The sequence below is a fragment of the Schistocerca serialis genome, chromosome 4 (assembly GCF_023864345.2).
Source record: "Schistocerca serialis cubense isolate TAMUIC-IGC-003099 chromosome 4, iqSchSeri2.2, whole genome shotgun sequence".
In the NCBI taxonomy this organism is placed as follows: Eukaryota; Metazoa; Arthropoda; class Insecta; order Orthoptera; family Acrididae; genus Schistocerca; species Schistocerca serialis.
The window spans coordinates 884,055,835-884,079,049 of NC_064641.1; the positions used below are offsets into that span (position 1 = coordinate 884,055,835).

At 41.3% G+C, this 23,215-nt stretch overlaps 1 protein-coding gene across 5 annotated transcripts in view; it reads right to left on the reverse strand.

The window, feature by feature from the left end:
* Positions 1 to 23,215, reverse strand: part of LOC126473542 (pericentriolar material 1 protein-like) — a 390,146-nt gene that overhangs the window by 256,560 nt on the left and 110,371 nt on the right. For all 5 annotated transcript variants that reach the window (XM_050100664.1, XM_050100665.1, XM_050100666.1 and 2 more), the window contains 2 exons: positions 16,696 to 16,795; positions 7,643 to 7,768 (listed from right to left, as the gene is read on the reverse strand). In XM_050100664.1, the coding sequence (XP_049956621.1) occupies positions 7,643 to 7,768; positions 16,696 to 16,795 (226 nt within the window). The remainder of the gene's footprint in view (positions 1 to 7,642; positions 7,769 to 16,695; positions 16,796 to 23,215) is intronic.

Sequence of the window (23,215 nt, forward strand, 5' to 3'; positions counted from 1 at the left end):
GCGTGATGCGATCATGTACGATGTACCTCATGTCAAACTTAGAGAATAGATTTTGAAACAGTCCAATCCATCACCTCAGCAGGTAGTGTAAATATTAGATCAGTACGATTCAGGTGCTCTGTCAGATGATAAATTTGAGCAGCCAGCACTTTGTTGACCTGAGTCCCTTGTTTGCGACCATCCCATTTGGTAGTGGCAGCACGCGCTTGCCAAGCTGAGTAAACAATGCTCCACTTCGCGTAAGCAGCTCGCTACACAGGCGAACAGAATTAAGTCTTGCCCTCAGTGCTATTCAAGGCACGAACGCCAAAACTGCCCCTTCCAACAAGCTCAGTGTTACATTCGTGGCAAGAAAGGATATGTATAATCTGTATGTCTGCAATGGAACAAACTAAGAATTTGGACCACTCACAAAAATCTAGTCACAAGCCCAATGTCATTAATGCAGTATATTCAAAGTCTGCAACAGGCATTTGCGAAACTGGCATGGAAAAAATTTCTCCAGTGATACACACCATTCCATCAAACTTTTTGTTCATTTGCTTCTTTGTGGGGAAACGTGTAAAATTTCGGTTGGACATGAGTGCCTCTGTCACATTGCTAAATCGTCACACACATGAACTGTTAGGCTCCCCATGCCTATCTAAAACTAGACGGCAACTGATGGCTTATAATGGACAAGACATTCCTATTCTCCGAAAATGTACTTAAAGAATTGCAAGATAGCACAGCTATTGCGGCCATACAAGCTAGTCCATGGGCAAGCCCAATGAATTTGCTCCCCAAACCCTCAGGTCACATTCGCCTGTGTTGACTTTAAGTCTACAGCCAACCCACAAACTGTGGCTGACACTTACCCACTGACACACCCAGAGGATCTCATTGACAGATTAGGCACCGGTCGCTACTTTTCAAAAAATTGATTTGTGCGATGTGTATCTTCAAATACCGCTTGATGAAGAATCTCAAAAAGTGTGTGTAGTAAATACTCATTTGGGCTTGTTAAATATTTGCATTTGCCTTTTGGCAGTGTCTCTGCACTCGCCATTTTCCAACGGTATTTGAAACAGCTGAATGCTCAAGTGCCAAACTCTTCAAACTATTTGGACGATATTTCCGTAGCAGGTCGTACACCTGAAGATCATATTACAAATCTGATTGCTTTGTTTTGTGTGTTATCTGATGCAGGACTAAAGTGAAGACTAGACAAATGTGATTTTTTTAAACCTGAGTTGCAGTATCTTGCTCATGTCACAAACAGTCAAGGTGTACATCCACTTCAGTCACATTTGTTAGCCATACGAGATATGTCAGTTCCTTGCAATATCACAGAAATGCTGTCAGTCTTAGGGAAAATGGACTATTATATTCGGTTCATACTGAATGCTGCACAAATCACATCGCTTATGTCACAAGAATGTCCCCTTTGTTTGGACAGATAAAAGGCAAGTAGCTTCTCAAAAACTTAAAGATGCATTGCACAGTGATCGATGCTTATATCACTTTGACCCTCACAGACCAATTGTACTGCAAATTGATGCTTCCTCTTAAAGAATTGATACAGTGCTTCTGCCCAGAACTGGCAATAAAGACAGGCCTGTTGCTTCACATCAAAAGTGTTGTCCAAAGCTCAGTGTAACTATTCACAAACTGAGAAAGAGGCTTTGGCTATTGTGTATGGTGTCATCAAATTCCACTACTCTTTGTATGGCAGAAAATTCTATTTAGTAACAGATCATAAGTCTCTGCAGTCCTTGTTTCAACCGATGAAACCGGTTCCTACATGAACTGCCCAAAAATTGCAAAGATGGGCTTTGTTGTTGTCTCAGTACCAGTACGAGATTGTGTATCGCCTGACAGCTCAACAGGGTAACACAGACGCACTTTCACGTCTTTCAATTTGCCCTGATACAGACTTTGACACTTCTGCTGCATCCTGTTGTCACATCGATGGTCGAGATTCTGAACTGATTCAATCTTTTCCGCTAAAGGAAAATTGCACAGGCAACGGAAGCTGATTCAGATCTGAACATTTTGCTAACAGACATTTGCACATCTTGGCCTTGTTCCTTGCACAGCATAAAGAACTCTGTGGTGCACCGATACTTTTCATGTTGACACAGCCTCGCTACACAGAAAGGAGTGATTCTTATTCAAAATGACAGTGGACAGTCACGTGTGTTGATTCCTAAAGCTTTGCAAAAAGAAGTGTGGCAGTTACTTCACCAAGGACACTGGGGGACTGTTCGTATGAAATAGTTAGCATGTCAACACTGTACTTGGCAGGGTATAGACACCTAAATGGAAGAGATGATGTCGCAGTGTCACACATGTAGGAAAAATCAGTCTAATCTGCCACAAAAATTCTCTGCCTGGCCGAAGTCGCAATCACCATGGCAACATGTGCACACAGACTTTGCAGGACCTGTTTGAATCACTCGTCGGTTGATTGTGGCTACTCATACAGCAAGTTTCCTTTTGCTGTGCCAATGAACTCGACAACGTCATGTAGTACAATTCAGATGTTGTCCTATATTTTTTACCTCTAAGATTTACCTGAAATCATAGTGTCAGACAACGGCTCTCAGTTCATGTCAAATGAATTCGAAGCATTCTGTGAACGCAGGGCATACAGCATCTAACTAGTGCACTGTTCCATCCACAGTCAAACGGTGAAGCAGAACGTTTTGTTAGAACCTTCGAGCAGCAGATGGCCAAACTTTGCTCTGCACACACCAGGGATCAAGCATTGCAACTGTTTCCACATCTCCTATTGTTCTCACCCACGAGATGGACCATCCCCGGCAGAACTGCTTCATGGCCGCCACCAATGGACACTGCTCCACCTTCCTCAGCATCTGGCACCGAAGGAAGGACAAAAGTATCACTTCGTGCTGCATGATGATGTCTTTTACAGGGTTTTTAGTGGCAGCAGACAGTGGGCACAAGGCGAGCTCATCCATCGACTTGTTGCTTGCATGTATCTCATTACAGGTCTAAATGGCTTGCAGTGTTGACATCACAATCAACTTCACCGCTGTCATGTGCACAGCGATCCTTCTGTGTCTCTTCCCCCAGATTCATGAATCCCGAGGACAGTGCGGCCACAGCAGCCACTAGAAGGTGTCATCACGACGCCATGGGATGACCCTATAGAGACAGAGCCTTCACCTCCTCCACCTCCTCTCATCCTACCGATGGAGCTGGACCCGCCCACACCGCAGCTGCCAATGCTTTCCACATATGGTTATTGGCCTCTGGAGGTGGATGCATACCATTCTGGTCATTTTCCGGAGGATGTTTCTGCCAGAGTGAAGGCCGGATGGTGGAGTATGATCGGAAGCTTGACATCCCCTGCAGCCACAGCTTCCAGTCCAGCACAGCACCCACCCTTCGGCCTCCATCGCCGTCCTCGCATTTTCTACACGACGACAGTCCATCGCTTTGGGGGAAAGGATGTTCTTGCAGTATCACATCCCCCAGCTGATCTCCAAGTATTCTCCCCTTCATTTTCATAATACTGTATTGGAGTATCTTTTCTTTGCACAGCCTTCCTATATATTCATTTTACTTTTCACCCTTCCCATCTTTGTTTAGTACTGTCTTGCCATCTAAGGCCTTGCTTCTCTCTTTTTCAAAGGTTTCTTTAATTTGCCTACACGCAGTGACTACCATTCCCATAGTTACATATTCTTCTACAGAATCCCATTTCTCTCCTATCTATTTTGTAATTCCCATCAATCTTGTTTTTTGTTGTCTATATTCCCTTTTGTTGCTGTGGTGGTCCAGGATGTAGAGCAGTAAATTCCAGTACTGGAGGTCCTGGGTTCAATATTGAGTAGGAGGGGGGAGTTTTCCTAATTCTAGTACCTCTAGAGTGGTCCCAAGTCCATTTAGCCTCCTATCAAATTGAGTACTGGGAATATTTCATGGGGTTAAAAGGCAGCAGTGAGCAATGTGATGACTACGACCTTCCTCTTCCTCCTCTTCTTTCTGTTCGTGTTGTAGTAGATAAAAGGCTGCATTCTGCATGTAGTCAGGGCAGAAGCCTGTTCACATGTTGTGAACCACAGAATTTATCTTTTCATATTCCCTTTTACCTGCTTCATTTTTATATATTCTCCTGTTGTCAACTAAATTCAATATCTAACATTTTATCCAAGGATTACAGAAAAACAGTAAAAATCACTCATGGATTAGGCTTTAGGTCTGCTCTGAATGGCCGACTGCTACCTACAAGACAGTATGAGGTGTGATCTATGATTTGGGGGGGGGGGGGGGGGGGGGGCGGGCATGTGATCAGCATGTTGCTAATCCCTCCAGTAGTTACTGACAGTAGATGAATTCTGATGATGCCGCTGCTTCTTTATTCAAGCTGCTCCTCATTTGGACTCACAAAGGTTGGGTGGACCTTGTACCAGACCTCCCTACCTCAGGAAAAAGCCTGATGAGGCACCAGGGATGAAACATAGGCCCTGCCATACCAAAGGAAGCAATGCCAACCATTTAGCTACAAGAATTAAAATATGCAATTACAAGGCACAACAATGTATAAAAAAACTGATCAGATAACTAATAATAAGCACACTTAACAAAAAATTATTCACCCCAGGTGACATAATGCTAATATACCACACCCACAAACCACCATCTCTAACATTGATAATGGCCTTAATTCAGCAAGGAAGAGAGTTTACAAGTTTCTTCAGGTATTCCGTGTACGGCTGAAGGCAGCCATTGATGATTAGATCCCACAGAGCAGCCAAATTGTGGAGATGTTGACTGCTGCATTTCATTTCTACGACTGTTCAAAATAGGCCTGGACATTTCCACAGGGATTAAGATTGGGCGATTTAACGGGCCAGTCGAGGTGCAATAGGAAGGCTGGATGTTTGACAAACTACAATCATACACATGCATCCCTGTGGACTTCATTGTTACCATCTTGGAACACAGGAGCATCCACAGCTAATTCATCACGACGATGCAGACACTTTCAAAACATCACAGTGCCACCTCCGGCATGAACTACATCCCCCCACCTCCTGCATGAACTACATCCTCCACACACAGTGAGTTAAAACTCTCACTGGGTCTTTGGTGCACTTGACACCTTGCGTCATTTACAAAGAACTGACTCGTTGAACCACACTGCATATCTCCAGTCAGCTACTGCCCAATCTGTGTAGTTTTTGGCCCAAGACACGCAACTTTATGTGGTGCTGTGAGCAACGGCCTTCTGCTAGGTACCCAGACCCCAATACCTACAGCACGCAACTGCCTCCCTACTGTTCACTTGGCAAATGGCTGAGATTGACCTTCAAGGGTGGCAGCAGTTCCAGTCAGGATTGTAACCATTTGTCACTGACAAGACATGGCACTCACCTCCAGGCCCGTTAGTTAGAATGTTTTTACCATTACTTGGCTGTGAGTGGTACACCATTCCTTGTAGACGTATTAGACAGTCCATACTGACACACCAACAAATTGAGCAACTTCCTTCATGGTTTGGCCAAGGCCATGTCTACACACATTAGCTCCATTTTGCCGTTTCATGACACCTCCATGTCAATCCATCTTACTGCTGATTCCACTGATTCCATACACTCGACTGACGTGTACATATAATTTCACTGTCAGGACGTACATCAGTAGTGGGCAACGTTTTGTGACCACCTCATAGCAGTTCACCATCATATCCATGATAATAAGGTTCGCTGACTCAGTTTTTCATGTGGACAGAGGAGCTTAGTTCAATGTGCAAGAACAGCATCTGGAGTTGGTGCAAGGGAGCACAGCAGCATCTCCACAGTCCGGAGTGTCAGTGGATGTCCTTAATGTGTGCAGCAATGAAAAATGAAACTATGTTTTACATTACAAGTCAGCTGAAACAAATTCTGTGTAAACCAAGTAACATTATACAATGGGGACCTACCGAATGAGGCAGTGCAGCTGTTAAGATGCTAACCTCACATTCGGGAGGATGGAGTTGTTCTATTTAGCCATCCTGACTTGGGTTTTCTGTGGTCTCTCTAGGTCACTAAGGCAAGTGCCAGAATGGTTCCTCAATCAAGGCCACCCCCAACCACCTGTTCTATGCTCACAGACTACCTGTCCCATCCTCATTCAGCATGTTATGTATGCTGTGTTTTGTATATTTTGTTCTATTGAATCGCACTTTATTACTTTGACAAACCTAATATCACTGTAAGATCATCCTTGGATGAATAAAGATAAATAAATAAATTTAAAAAAAATCCGCAGTGCTCCAAAGCGAACAGCATGCTCTTTTAACCCTTTCACTGTTGTGGGTGTGTATACACATCCTGTTACACTGTTTACCTGGTGCTGTGGATGTGTACAGGTGCACTGGTTGGGTTTTTCTGCAGTGCTATGGACGTCTGTATGTGTCTTGAGCCATCCACCTCTCACTGCTGTGGACAAGGTACTGCCATAGCTCAGTGATTTAAAAAGCTATGAGTATTTATCATACAACATATGTGCCCCATTATGTTATCATTTCCCAAAAACCTCATTTTGATATCTTGAATCATTTATGAGATGTGATAATTGTTATGACCACGATTCGCAATGCACAAGGACATGAATGGGCATGTTGTGCACAACTGCCAATTAGATATAAAACCCAATAACTCAAGAACGAAATAAGATACCGTCCTGCTTTCAATTTCAAATAAAATTTCCATATTTTATCTACATTTCATTCGCTGCAATGTAAAGGGTGGGTCAAAACGGACTTTAAAACTTTGGAGTGATATAGAAATTTATTGAGATAACTTATAGAATTGGTAGATGTGTCATTTTGTAGCAAACAACTTGAAGTTTCACATTTTGGCTTGATGTGACTACCATTTATGATGCCACCGGTAATCAATTTCTTCTCACACTCTTTGCAGCAAATCATGCGTAACTTGTGCAACGGCAGTATATATTCGAATTTTCAGGTCAACTAAATTGTTTGGTTTCACGGCCAATCCACTGGCCTGGAAAGGGATTATCAAAGAAACTTCAAATTTCCATGAGGAAATCAGGTGCTGCACTGTATCGCTGATAGTAAACCATCTCATCTCGGTTATCCATCAATCTGTGGCATTAAAAAGTTTTCAAGCATATCCAGATACACAATACCAGTGAAAGTAGCCATTTTAACTGTGCACTACACTAGCACTCCTAGTGGCAGAATGGAGTACTGATGCACTATGTAAATCAAACTTGATATTGTTTGCTACAAAATGACACATCTACCAATTCCGTAAGTTACCTCAATAAATTTCTAATCATTCCAAAATTGTAAAGATCTTTTTGGCTCAACCTATACATAAAGTTTACACAATACATTTTTACCTCTGCAAAATCTTTAAAAACTTTGCGTGGTGATTTACTGAATTTGATGGAGCACAGTAACTACGGCATATAATGAAAAGAAATTCAGTCCTTTATCATGTGAAGATATCTCCCTGTAGGATGGGCGAAGATCAAATTTTTCCCAGCATTGGGCGAGCAGTACAGCCATAATACAAGCCGCCCTCAGCACAGAATGCAGAGAGCACATCTGTAGCAGCAAAAGGATTAAGAGGATGACTAATATACTGTCTGGTAAATTTTTGTGTGCTCTACATACCTGTTTGAAGAAGATGTGTTATGCTCTAATATATCTTTGCGATTACTGCCACTGCAACTGAGTCTTGCATTACGCTGGGAAGAAACTGAGGGGATGTCATTGTTTTCTTCACACAGGTTATCATCACTGCAAATAAATAAAAATATGCAACAAGAATACAGGTAAAGTGAAATAAAAATGCAAAAGATTTAATAACAATTCAAGAACAAAGAAAACAAACAAACACACACACACACACACACACACACTACGAAATAGGGGGAGGTTATTAAAAATTAAATAACAATACCTGAAACAGTAGGATCCCAGGTGGGAAACCAATAATTTCATAACGCCACAAAAGCTTGAAAGATCACAGTAGATCCTACAAGGTTTCTAAAATGTTGTGCACACCAAGTAAACAATTATTGAACTGCAGTTAAAATAAATGTATCTCCTGTGAGTAAATTGTGATGTCAACCTAAATCAGAATAAGAAAGCAAATGGCAGCTAATTGTTTACAGGTACCACACTGACAGCCAATCAGAGAATGAGCCATCTGCTTGTTCGCTGTAATCAAAACACTCAGATCTTTTAGGTGTTGGTTACCACATTTACCTTTGGACAATAATTGCAGCTGATAATGTAGTTGTATTTCAGTATCGTTCTATGCTTTGTTTCTCGAGAATGGCACATTTATTTTATGAACATAATGAGTGAAACTAGCAGCAAAAATGCACAGAGATGTGATGAGACTTTTACAATCTAGTAACAAAAACTCAATGCTGCCATGCATTGACTGAGAGCATTTGAAATATATCTGACAGAAACTCATACAACTGCTGCTGTCACAGTCATACTGCACAGATGAGTTACTGCAAACGGACATTATAATTTCCTATCAAGTTCAACTGTCTTATCATATTACATTTTTACAGACAGACTGACAGAATAAGTGCCAGCTGTTGCACATCAATCATATGAGCTGAATTACAGCTATGTTTTTTGTTCCAGGCTTCTAATGAGTAAAGAGGTTTCACTGATTTGCAAGTGTGCTAGCTAAGTTTCAATATAAGTATTCAGATATGGCAGATATAAAAAAGACAGTCTACACACCACAAGTATTTGGATTAATCTGTGGCTGAAAACTTGGTTATGACAAGACACTTTTGGAAATGGGGTTCAGTTGTAGACAGCAAGATATACAGGAAACCAATCATTCTGACTGACAAAGGGACTGTTATAACGTCAAGTTGAATAAATATATTTCAAGGACGACACAATACATTTAAGTCACAGATCAAGTAAACAAAGTAAGACGGGTGTACACTTTAACAGTCAAATCATAACTGAGTCCAAGTCTAGCGGCCGCTGGCTGGCTGGCCGCTTAGGTGGCACTGCTGCTGCATGGCTGGCAGGCAGCGCCATATGTAGAGGACGCATGAAACTGCGTGGCGGCACTTTGAAAGATCAGCGAGTCACACTTTTCCCCCGTTTGAAGTTTTTGCACATGTCTTGATGGAGGTGGCCTGTAGATTGCTAACGTCCATAGGTGTTGTTTGACTGGCCGTAAAGTCTCGAGGAGGAGACTTCCCATACGGACTTCCCGTACCCGATGATAATGGGTCGACAAGAGACATGGGGGTCGCATTTGCTGGGGGCCCGTGCACCAATCTGCCCATTGTGGCAAGTCGGGTTGTTACAACAGGAGACATGGGTGATGTGTCTGCATCCGTAGAAGAAGGAGGCGAGTACAGTTGTTCTGACAGATGGTGGTCATCTGGTTCCTGCATGGGCAGTTCTTGTGCTGGCACCGAGATGATGGTGGGAGGACTATATTGTGAGTAATGAGAGATTCCAGGATCCCGAGCGTGAGGTAGAGCCGAAGGTGGTGTAGCAGAATCCGGAACAGGCGTTGCCGGCACATGAGGCCAAAGCTGGTCCGAATGACGCACTGCAACACCCGTGTCCATCTGTATTTCATACAGGTGTCGGCCACGGTGTTGTAAGATGTGGCCAGGACTCCATTTTGGCCGCCTGCCATATCCCCGTACCCATACAAGGTTGCCGGCGGTGAGCCGGCCAAACGAAGGCACCCGCGGCCATGAGGTGGAAGGCCGCAGAAGATGAAATAGCGTGTGGGGCTGTCGGCCATGTAAGAGCTCAGCCGGGCTGTGGTCACCCATGGGGGTGAAACGGTAAGAAGCCAGAAATTGGAGAAGCGCATCATCAGCAGCAGAAGAAGTCAGAAGTTTCCTCATCTGAGCCTTAATTGTGCGGACCAGATGTTCAGCCTCACCGTTTGACTGTGGATGGAACAGAGGGGCCGTGATGTGCATGACGCTGTGACGGGCACAAAAATCCCCAAAATCGGAAGAGGCAAATTGTCGACCACTATCAGTAACAAGAGTAGAGGGAAGGCCTTCGAAAGAGAAAATGCGGGCGAGAGCATTGGTGGTTGCCGCGGTGGTAGGCGGCGTGCAACAGACAATGAAAAGAAAGTTAGAGTAGGCGTCAATAATGAGAAGCCAATAAGTACCTAAAAAAGGTCCCGTGAAGTTAGCATGAATACACTTCCAGGGCTTCTCAGGTGAAGGCCACGGTGACAAAGATGACTTCCGGACAGCAGCCTGTGATGCACAAGGGCTGCAGGCAGCGACCATGTGTGCAATTTCAGAGTTGATGCCGGGCCAGTACACATGACGGCACGCCAGAGGTTTGGTGCAAGAGACACCCCAGTGCCCTTTGTGAAGGAGGTGCAAGACCGAAGCACGCAAAGACGCAAGTACCACAACACGCGGCGAAGCATTGTCAGTGGAAAGGAGGATAACACCATCCCTAGCTGTGAGGCTGTAATGCAAAGTGTAGTAGTTCCGCAATGGATCAGAATTCTTAGCGGGCGGACGATCTGGCCAACCCTTCTGAATACAGCATAAAACCCGGGAAAGGGTAGGATCAGAACCCATAGCAGCCGCCAGCCGGTCCCTGGTGATGGGAAACCCATGCACAATCCGCTGCTCGGCAACATCCAGGTGGAAACACAAAAGTTCGTCCCTATCGAATGCCAGATCAGGACCCATGGAAAGGCGAGACAGTGCATCAGCATTCACATAGTGAGCTGTCAGCCGGAAATGAATCTCATAATTGAAACGAGACAAGTAAAGAGCCCAACACTGGAGGTGGTGTGCAGCCTTGTCGGGAAGTGACGTTGATGGATGAAACAAGGAAACAAGTGGTTTGTGATCCGTAAAAAGATGAAATTTGGATCTACAGAGAAAAACACCAAACTTATGAAGAGCATAAATAATGGCCAAAGCTTCTTTTTCAATTTGAGAATACTTTCGTTGGGCATCCGTGAGCGTTTTGAAGGCATAAGCAATGGGTTGTTCAGAACCGTCAGAAAAACGGTACACAAGGACTGCACCAACCCCGTATTGAGAGTCATCTGTGGCAAGAACAAGATATTGGCCAGGTTGATAAGTAGCCAGGCACGGGCCCTGTTTTAGCATAGTCTTCAATCTCTGGAAAGACGCATCACATGACGCAGACCAGTGAAAAGGCATGTTTTTATGCAACAGGCGATGCAATGGCTGAGCCACCGAAGCAGCAGACGGTAAAAACCTGTGATAGTATGCTATTTTCCCCAAGAAGGCCTGCAGTTCCTTAACAGATATAGGGTGAGGAAGGGCATCGATCGCAGCGACAGTTTGCTAAAGTGGATGAATACCATCCCGAGAGAGTTGAGACCCCAAGTACGTGATAGAAGCCTGAAAAAAATTTTCATTTCTGAGGATTACACTTAAGACCAGCAGTCTGTAAGACATTAAAAAGTGTGCGGAGATTCTGAAGATGTTCTTCAGTGGTGGAGCCAGTGACAACAATGCCGTCCATGTAATTTATACACCCAGGGACAGTGAGCAATAATTGTTCCAAGAATCGCTGAAAGAGAGCAGTGGCACTGGAAACTCTGAATGGCAATCGTTGGTATTGATAGAGGCCGAAAGGCGTGTTAAGGACCAGAAACTGCGGGGGGAAGCAGCGTTGAGAGAAAGTTGTTGATAAGCTTCTGACAGGTCAAGTTTAGAAAAATACTGGCCTCCAGCAAGTTTAGTGAACAATTCTTCAGGTCGAGGCATAGGATAAGTGTCGATGAGGCATTGAGCATTTACAGTGGCTTTGAAATCGTTACAGAAATGAATATCACCATTGGGCTTAGCAACGACAACAACAGAAGAGGACCACTCACTGGAAGTGACAGGAAGCAAGACCCTTGAAGCAGTGAGATGATCCAGCTCCCGTTTGACCCGATCACGAAGGGCCACAGGAATGGGCCAAGCCCGTAAAAACTTAAGCCAAGCAGTGACTTTCTGTGTGATATGAGCTTCAAAGTCGTTTGCACAGCCTAACTCAGGAGAAAAAAGGGACGAAAATGTCATCGACAAGGAATCCAATTGAGCATAAGGAATAGCATCAGAGACGATATTGACAGAGTCATCTATGGAGAACCCAAAAACGCAAAAGGCATCGAAACCAAAAAGATTCTCCACGTTACTATGGTCGACCACAAATATGGGAACAGTGTGAATGACAGATTTGTAAGATACGTCAGCATCAAATTGTCCCAAGAGAGAAATCTTCTTGTTTATTGTAAGTCCGTAATTGCCTAGTGACAGGTGACAGGATTGGAGAACCCAACTGAAGATACGTCTGATTTGCAAACGGATGACACATGACCCTTTTTTTTGCATTTGTGACACACGGCCCAAAGTTGTGGACAATCATCTCGTGAATGTTTCGTAAAACACCGCAGACATGAGGGAAGTTGCCATGGGGTTTGCTGCAGTTTCTTAGAGGTTTGTTTATGGTTAGGCCGAGGCTGCGCTTGGGAGCGTACTGCAGCCACGTCGGCTGGCGAGGACACACCGCACGCTTCGTCAACAGCGCACAGAGGTTATACGTCCCCGACGTCACCCCCTGCCTCTATTTGCGCTCCAGTAGCGTGAGAAATTTGAAAAGACTGAGTGATGGATAAGACTTCATCTAGAGTCAGATTTGCCAACTGAAGGGCACGTTGCCTAACTTCTTTGTCGGGCACCGACCGGATAATAGCATCCCGTACCATGGAATCGGCGTAGGATTATTTGTGAACGTCAGTAACAAATTGACACTTTTGACTGAGGCCGTGAAGTTCAGCAGCCCAAGCGCGATAGGATTGATGTGGCTGTTTTTGACAACGATAAAAGGCAACACGAGAGGCTACCACATTCGTATGCTTTTGAAAATATACGGACAGAAGTGAGCACAATTCAGCAAAGGACAAAGATGTAGGATCTTTCAAAGGAGCCAATTGTGACAACAACCGATACATTTGAGGTTAAATCCATGAAAGGAACAGAGACTTACATGTTTGGTCGTCCGCAACATGAAATGCCAAGAAGTGCTGTCAAAGACGTTTTTCGTAATCAGACCAGTCTTCCACCGTCTCGTCATAAGGAGGAAAAGGAGGGAGAGAGAACGATGAGAGATCCCCCGCATTTGATGCCACGACGAAATCACGAATCACATTTCTGAGAAGCGTTTGCTGTTCTATGAGACCTTGCAATAGGTGCTCTAAGGTAGCCGTGGAAACCTGTGGATCAGCGATGAAAAAGAAAAATTCACTACCTCGTCGCCAATTGTTATAATGTCCAGTTGAACAAATATATTTCAAGGACGACACAATACATGTAAGTCACAGATCAAGTAAACAAAGTAAGACGTGTGTACACTTTAACAGTCAAATCAGAACTGAGTCCGAGTCTAGTGGGCACTGGCTGGCTGGCCGCTTAGGTGGCGCTGCTGCTGCTGCTGCTGCTGCTGCATGGCTGGCAGACAGTGCCGCATGTAGAGGACGCACATAACTGCGCGGCGGCACTTTGAAAGTTCGGCGAGTCACAACAGGGACCTTAAAATCTGATCTGCCCTTTTTGATTTTCTTCTTTCTTGTATGATTTGAAGGTCAGTGCCCTACAACAATTTCATAAAGCAGTATACTGTATTCAACCGACTGTAAGACGTGGTTTTCAGCCAAATTCATCATTCGAAAAATACAGGGTCATCTTATATTTGCAGATTAAACTATTGGTGCTAAGGTGTTTTGTGGAGTATACATGTGTAGTCTCACATTTATAGCTTTGGCTACAGAGGTCGTGTGCAGATTTACTTTGAAGAATTCGGAAGGGCAGGGCTCGGCAAACGATACTCGCATTCCAACAGGTTCGAGATTTCCTAATATGCCAGAAAGCTTGATACAGTACTGACATTGCTAGAACACTGACTCATGTGGCACTAGTGCAAGAGACACATGAGAAACTATGGACTAGCCACTACAACAGCCTACTGCTCTGATTAAAATTTGGTAATTTTATGAAACACAAGCAAAAATAGCATTAAATTCTATCATCTAACAGACTTTTGTTGTACTTGAACAGGTTTGCAATAAACATTCTCGTACATTAATGGATACCACATACAAACATTAATGTCACTTTTTAAGTAAAGGTAACACTCAAAAATGGAAATGTTGTCCCTGATAAAACATTAGTTGATTCGGACCCAGACCACTATTTTATTTGGTTATGAGAGACTGTAATGAATTACTAAGTGGACTGCAAACAAGAAATTTCAGTCACTGTTCACCTATTAGAATACCCAGTAAAACATTACCATCTTTTAATCAGATTTAGAACATGAGTGCCAGACATTCAGTTGAAACAATAAGGAAAGTTAATACAGAATGAAATGTCTAACAAAGAAGTAAATCATATTAAGCTGAATGTAACTGTTACTGCGATAATAAATTAAACAGCAGCAAGATCCATTATGGAAATACTACCAACATACACCACTAGTTCGTGAAAGCTCACGAATGGGGCTGAATCATAACTGTACTCCTTTATTTATGTATTAGTTGGTGTTGTTACATATGACCTGCACATCAGAAGATATTGCAGTCTGGTTTTCATAGTGACTCAAGCTCAGCTCTACGGAAGGTTTGGAAGGGGACAAAGTACACCAGCATGGCTGAGAGCTAGGTTGATCGGATGGAGGAGAACGGTATGCGAGCAGCAAATTTCATTGTGTTGCCAACTATGGAAATCTATACCATGTATTTTGGCATTTTATGAACATCTACCACATTTAAACTGCAGTTTGCCTGAATTCACTTGTAGTCGGAATCGAACTGCCTTTAAAATTGGAAAAATACTCAACAACAGTATTCCTTTCTGCAGGAGTCAGTAAAAGTCTAGACAGGGCTGTACTTATGTGTTTTTCACTGTAATGTTGTCGATGCTCACCTTGACGTACAACAGGAATGAAAGGATGTGTGTCATCTGGTTCTACACAGCCAATGACAGAACAGCGGGCAGGTGATATGCTTGGAAGCAAGAGATATTGGAACATTCTCACATCAGTACAGGAGCGAACTACAATATGTATTCAGAAAAAAATGGCTGTGTTCTCAGGTCCCACTGTAGCCACAACCTTGAGACTGCAACACATTCGGAAGAAACAGCCGAATATTTGTGACAACAAAGATACAAATTTCACAGCTGTGCTGTTAGGGTGATGGTGGTGACGATTAAAAATAGTGATACCACAGACTACAGGGCTAGTAAGCAAAAGAGGCAGAAAAGAAAACAGTTTAGAATATGTATAACGTTAGCTTTTTAGCAAATACTGTACATCAATAAAACAGTTTGTGATTTTAATTAATCAGAATACGTTAAAAATAAATTTTTCTTGAAGAGTCTTTTACGGAAAGGGGTGGCCGTCTTATATTCAGGGTCATCTTATACTCAGGTAAATATAGTAATACCATTCTCAAAAACATTTGTGAAAATCAACTTCAAAGATCTCTGAACACTGTTAAGTATAGAGTCTTACATTTTGTTTCCATGTGTATTCCAGGTATCGCTTTCTCTCATGTTTTGAGGAGCTTATCTAGTACCAGACTGAGAATGAATGGAGATAATTCATCACCTTGCGTGACCCCCCATTTTAATTAGAAATGATTCTAAATTTGGGTCACAAATTTTACTTTGCAGATTGTGTTAGTTTACATTACTTTTATTTTGGGAATCGGTAATACTTTCTCATCTGCACTCCACTTGCAGTTGTCTATATTTAAATGAATACTGTCTTTGCATGCTACAACACCCTTAATAAGATTCATGGTATTGTGCAGCTCTGATACCAACAGGATATTCTTCAAGAGACTTAATTTTATGCAGATGGCAGGCAGTCAGAAGCGGATGCTTTTGCTGACCATATCCCTTGTCTGAAGCATTTCCTCTATTATGGAATGTCTTTCTATACTTCTGTGACTTTTTCTTAAGGCTTCCATTTTGTCTCCGCACAACAAAAAAACACATTCTGCAAGCAGTTTCTGGTTTTACTGCTTATTCTATTTTTCATCATATTTTTTGATCTGGCTCTATTCCAGTGGTTGCCAGCCTGAAATCTTTAATAACTACATAAACCTTGAGAGCCCAATCCCTCTTTAATCTGGTTTCCTAATGATTAGTTGCCAACTTTTTCACTTGCTTTCCACAACATCTGGTTCGGTAAGCTACACCTCCCTTAACTGTTATTTCATGAATTATTATTGTCTGTGCCTGATTGCAAATACGAGCCAAACCACCTACATTTTTGTTAATTTAACTCTGGTATCAATGTGTAATAATAAGGTGAATGACATCATGTATCATATGTTCCAGAAATAGAAACAGAATTAATGTGGAAGGATAATGAGCGGTCCAACATAAATAACCATTGGAATATTTTTTAGTTCAATTTTGCTCTCCATATTCTCCAATGGCCTACGCATTATATTTTACAGTATTTTAGCATCACTATGACTGTGATTTTCCACTGCATGGTAACAGCTGCACACAAGATTGCACTGAGTCAAAATGGCAGTAATTTTAGACTAAATATCGATGCAAAGCTGAAAGGCACTGTATAAACACAAATATTTTATTTTCACACACAATTACAATACATATACTTCGCACATTAATATTTCTATTTACCTAGAGAATCCTGCTCTGCCATCATCCAGGTCCTCCAGAGTAATCTGTGTGGAGTTCCCCCACGTCGCATTACTTGTGCCAGTATCACCAGTGCCACAACCTTTAAGAACAGAAAAGATTCACTGGTTGATATTCACCTTTTTAAAAGAGTGTTTATGATGAGGTACAGAATCTATGCAGCTTCCCAGTCAGAACTTTTCGGATGTATTAAAACTTTGTAATGTACTGTAATTCATGCTGAGACCCTTGCCTTTTGTCTACAATTTTATTACCAATTTAACTGTCTGCTCTGCATTACAACTAACTTATGGCTTCATTTTGAATGACTGAAGCTTTCTTTATGTTAAACCATATAAAATATGCTTGGATAGTTAAACTAATATTGGCATTTATTGGAAAATATGAGGATATGGATTAGAATCCCTATGTGGCATAAAGTTTTAATCTATAAGGAAGATTTATTTTAGTATATACTCCAGTACTGTAAAGTTTCATTCTGTTTCCCAAAATACACATAGAGTTGAACAATAGCTATTTTACATGGAAGTTTGGTAATTCATTAAAACAAGGATGAATATTAAAATACAATGAAGGGAGGAGCAAGTTTTGGTTCATCTGCTACACAGAAACCATCATTTTTCAAAAAAGACGTACACTGCTTATGGGCAGCACAGAAAGGAAAAAGACAGAATGTTTATTTTTTATATTGTACTTCATCAAATAACATAATCATTTAAGGAAAATATACTATTTGTTGAACTTTTATTGATCATTTATCTTCCTATTTCTGAATCGGGATAAGTCAGAAGATTTTTGAGCCACTTGCATACCGTGTCCAACCACCACAAGCTTTGCTCATCTCTAACAGTAAAATAGTCAATTCTGTGTAGTGTGGTTGATTTTTTCATTTTGAAAAATGTAAAGAAGCAACTCCTCACCCATCACAGGAGCCATCTGTGATTTGTCAGAGAAGAAAGTTTACACTATATAGTAATGTGTGTGTGTTACTTACGATTACATAGATGACCAACACAAAATGCAAAGTATTAGGTTGGTGCATAAGTTCATAGGGCTTTTGTTTTGCTTATTGGTATTCCAGTTGCTGAGGGTTTATTTATTGATTGTCTTTTTTTTTTTATTTGCAGTTCACTATTTTTATCTGAGTTTCCATATCATTGTTCTGTCTTATGGATTTATTCATTAAAGACAAAGTCTGTAAATGAGTCTGCAATCATTTTTTGGCATTTTATTTTTACAAGTCCATCTTGATCACACAGGTTTCTTACACTTTATTACTGGTTTTGGCTACTGCCATCTTCAGGTAATTAAAATATTCTGATGTAAATCATCGTCAAGTTAAACATGTGAGTTCATGGTACTTGTGTGATCAAGACAGGCTTGTAAAAATAAACTGTCATATGGAGATAGAGCTGTGGACACTAGAAAATTGAGTGCCAAGCAGAGAAATAAGAACATTTCCGTAATTTTTCTGTTTCAATCCAATAGAGGAGTCACAGCAGCAGAGACAGCCACAAACGTTTGTGCCATGTATGGGGATAATGCCACTGGACAGAGCACAGCAAAAGGATGGTGTTTTCATTTTAAGGAGGATCACTTTGACATTAGTAACTCTCCACATTCTGGAAGACATTCAGGGTTTGATGAAGATCGTTTTTTTTTTGAGGCGACAATGGTGAAGAAATGGGATCTAGAGAAGACAAGATCCAACAAAGAACAAATTACAGAAATGCTGTCTCGGGACTTTCTAAACACATTACGAGACAAAGAAGCACCTGATAATGCCAACGAGTACTGGAATATGCTGAAAGAAGGAATCATTAAAGCAGGAAAGCAAAATATAGGATATGTAAAAGGGAAAAGGTCAAAAAAACCATGGGTCACACAAGAAATGATTTCCAAGATGGAGGAGAGAAGAAAATTGAAAAACAAGAACACTGAAGATGCAAGAAAGATATACCAAAGGTTAAATAACGAACTGCAAAGAGAAACAGAGCAGGCTAAGAAAAAATGGCTAAAAGAGGAATGTCACGAAATTGAAGAACTGGACAGGAAAGGAAGATACGACTTACTATACAACAGAGTAAAGACTATGACATGGGAACAAAACAGAGCAGGAAGTGCTACTATGGAAATTTTGAGTAAAGACGAAGAGGTAGTGTATAAAGATCGTGACGATGTCCTCCAGAGATGGGAAGAATATATAAAAGAGCTATATGACACAAATAGCAAACCAGAAACTCTGGAACTTGAATCACACAACAGTGTAAGTGATGAAGAGAAAGGACCGACCATCATAATGGAAGAAGTAAAGTCTGCTATTGCTGCAATGAAAAATGGCAAAGCAGTAGGTACAGATACAATACCGGGAGAAATACTAAAATGCTTGAACCACAATGGAATAAGAGAAATATTGAGGTTATGTAATAAAATATATGACAGTGGTGAATGGCCTGAGGACTTTTTGACAACAGTAATGATTCCATTGCCGAAAAAACAAGGAACCAAGAAATGCAGCGAGCACAGGACAATCAGCCTCATTTCACATGCAGCCAAAGTGATGTTAAGAATAATTAATAAAAGACTTGAAAAAGTAATAGAGGAGAATCTCGGCGAGGAGCAGTTTGGCTTTAGACGGAATGCGGGCACCAGAGATGCAATAGGGCTCCTACGAATCTTAGGAGAAAGGTTTATTGAAAAAGGAAGAGACCTATGTATGTGCTTCATCGATTTAGAAAAGGCATTTGACAATGTGGTTTGGGACAAGCTGGCGACTATTATGAGGGAAAAGAGAGTGGACTGGAAAACCAGAAGACTTATAAACTCATTGTACCTTAATCAAAAAGTTTCAGTTAAAGTGAGAGGAGAAAGTACGAACTGGATCAGACTAGGGAAAGGAGTAAGACAAGGATGCTGTTTATCACCTACTCTTTTCAACCTGTACTTGGAAAATATGATTGACCAATGCTCATTAGATGGCAAAGGAGTAGAAATTGGAGGAAGAAGAGTAGGGTGCTTGAGATTTGCTGATGACATGGTCCTTCTAGCCACAGGGGAAAAAGAATTACAGGATTTGGTGGACACCATTGCAACTAACGGAAAAAAATATGGAATGAAAATTAACACAAATAAAACAAAAGTATTGGCAATAGGAGGAAATAAGGAACTAAAAATTGTGCTGAATGGAGAAAAACTAGAACAGGTGCAAAATTTTAAGTATCTTGGAAGCCGGATAGACACCGACTGGAAGTGCACCACAGAAATTAAAACAAGGATAGCAATGGCAAAAGAGGCGTTTTATAAGAAAAGGAGAATCTTCTGCAGCGGTATGGACAGAGAGCTCAGAAAGAGACTCATAAAATGTCTTGTATGGAGTGTTCTTCTATATGGCGCTGAAACATGGACTATGAGGAAAAAAGACAGAGAAAGGCTGGAGGCTTTTGAGATCTGGACATGGCGGAAGATGGAAGGAATAAGTTGGATGGACAGAGTAAAAAATGAAGAGGTACTGAGAAGAGTGGGAGAGAAAAGGCAGTTACTAGATGTAATAAAGAGAAGAAAAAGAAATTGGATTGGGCATATATTAAGAAAGAATGACGGACTGATAAAAACAGTTTTAGAAGGTTATGTAGAAGGGAAAAGGAAGCGAGAAAGGAAGAGATTCCAGATACTGGATGACATGATGGACGGTACAACATACAGCAGCCTTAAGAAGGAAGCAATGGATCGCAGAAAATGGAGAGGCAAAGGACCTGCTAATATAGCAGATAACTGATGATGATGATGATGATTGTTTAACCGCATTCATTCACAATGATCCATGTTAATGTATTCGAGAACTGGCAAATGTGATGAATTGTGATCATCTCATGATCGTACAACATTTTTATGATATGGGTAAGGTTAAAAAATATGATGTACAAGGACCACATACTCTACGCCAAATGACAAAAACCAGTGGGTGGCCAGATGTGCATCTCCACTTGCTCATCTTCGACTGGCTCGTCAACAACACCGATCATTTCTACACACTGACCATTCCTATCCGGTACTGTAATGTTGATGAGCAATGGAATCTTTATGCAAACATAAGGAAAAGAAAGGAATGGTTGAGCCCAAACAAAGCAGCAATTCCCTGTACAAAGACCTGTGGGGATCCACAAAAGATAATGCTATGCATTTGGAGGACAGCGACAGCGTGGTGTACTACGAGATGCTTCCCCAAGATGCAACCATCACTGCTACCATTTATTGTCAACAACTGAGAAATTGATGCTACTCCACAATAACGTCCACCTGCATTCTGCTAGACTGACAAAAAACAGTATACAGGAGTTGGGTCAGGAAGTTGTTCTGCTTCCACCTTATTCACCTGATCTTGTGACCTCAGATTTTCATCTTTCTGCTCTCGATTGAATAATCTTTAAGGAACTTGCTGTCCAGATGAAAATGCGCTCCGAACTCGACTCAACGAGTTATTAATCTCAAAATTGTGCGATTTCTACTGTCTTGGAATTGAAAATTTATCTCAGTCTTGACAGACTGTTGTACACAGCGAAGGAGACTGTGTTATTAATTATTTGAGTGGGTGTTATGTGTATCTGTTGTGTTTATTAAACTTATGGAAAAACACTATGAACTTATGTACCAAGTTAATACAGATATCCACAAAAATAATTTATTTTTTAAATATAAGTTAAGTGGATAGATAAAAAATCTACACATGAAGCACCGGCAGGAGTACACACATATAAAAGGTATTACAGTGTGCTGACTTTTGGAGCAAGTGGCTCCTTCTGGCAGAAGGACTGAAGGGGAAGGAAGAGCAGTGAAGGAAAAGGACCAATGATATTTAAAAAAGGGGTAGAGTTCAGAAAAGTCACCAGAACCATGGGTCAGGGGAGACTTACCAGATGGGATGAGAAGGGAAGACTGTTGGGGATTGCACCGGATGAGACCTAAAAACCTGAGAGCTTAAAAGTGGAAGACAGGATAATAGGCAAGACAGGGATTAGTGCTAAAACATTGTGCACGAGTTAATAAGAGCAAAAAGCTACATATATTGTATGTGATAAGAGGTGGGAGGGAGACGGTGAAAAAGGCAGATCAGAAAATGAAAGATGTAGAAGGCTAAAAGGGACTGAAGAAAGAAATAGTCACTGTGAAGAAATTCTGAGACCAAAGAAATTAATGTAAATTAAGGCCAGCACTAAGGACATGTTTTAGCACCAGTTCCCACCTGCAGAGTTCTGAGAAACTCCGCTGGTGGGAACTAGCACTAATATAGATATATGACAGTGTGCACAAAATAGCTTGGCTCAAACGAAGGGGTCGTCAGAAGGAAGTGCTAACCCTCAGTATAACCTTCAAGTCCCAACAACATTAAAAAATACAATTTTTCACAAATTAATCTTAATTACCAAAGAACACAACAAACACAAGAAGAAATTGGCAAAAAGTTAACAATCAATTTTTTAAAGAGGTGATTTCACTTTGAAATCATTGAGACATACTGTTTTCAACCACCATCACTTCATGAGATATATATGAAGCAATTTCACATCCTCCTAGACACAACCATACGTCTAGAAACTTCCATGAAACTCATAATGACTAAACCAAATTATAGTCCTAAGTTAGAGCAAAAATGGACCCAAACTTTAATCAACTTATACTAAAAGTACATGCTGCTCCAGACGTTTTGTTTCAAGACCACTCATAAAAGCAGATTTCAAATACCACTCATAAAAGCAGTAGTACAAACTCAAATTTACATTACAGTGCATTTAGATGTTCTTACTTTCACTGTCAATGATCATCTTATAATGATCACTATAAAACACATCACAATCTTCTACTGTCACATAGCACACTCTCCACGCAGACTGCTGCTTTGAATGCTGTGACTGACTGTTACAATGCACGATATTGATAAGATTAACTCAGTGTACCACTAGATGTGTCTGTCTTGCGAAAGTATTAGTAGTTTTACGCAAAAGGCACTGGTAATTAAAAAAATTGATAAAATAGTAGTTTCAGGCAGAAACTACTGATACTCAAAGGGTTAGTAAGGGTTAGTTTCATCACATTTTGGTGTTTATGAATGTCAACATTCTGGTGGCAAATTTTTCCTTATGTAGTGCTAAAACACGGCTGTCTACTATATAATTTGTTTTATCATATTTTATTTATGTCATTTACAAATTTATCCAAAAATATAAAAGCAGCAACTTAAAATCTACATTTATGGGTTAGCATTTTCTTCTGCCAACTAATTCATATTTGCACAAACAGTGCAGCTGGGAAGGGAAAAGAGAAAGAGGAAGATTAGAGTTTAACATCCTGTCTACAATGAGGTCATTAGAGATGGAGCACAACCTCATATTGGAATATAATGGGGGAGGGGTGGGGGGTGGTGGTGGGGGGTTGGGGGGAGGGGGAATTGGTTGTGCCCTTTTCAAAGACAACATCCTGGCACTTGCCTAGAGCAATTTAGGGGCAT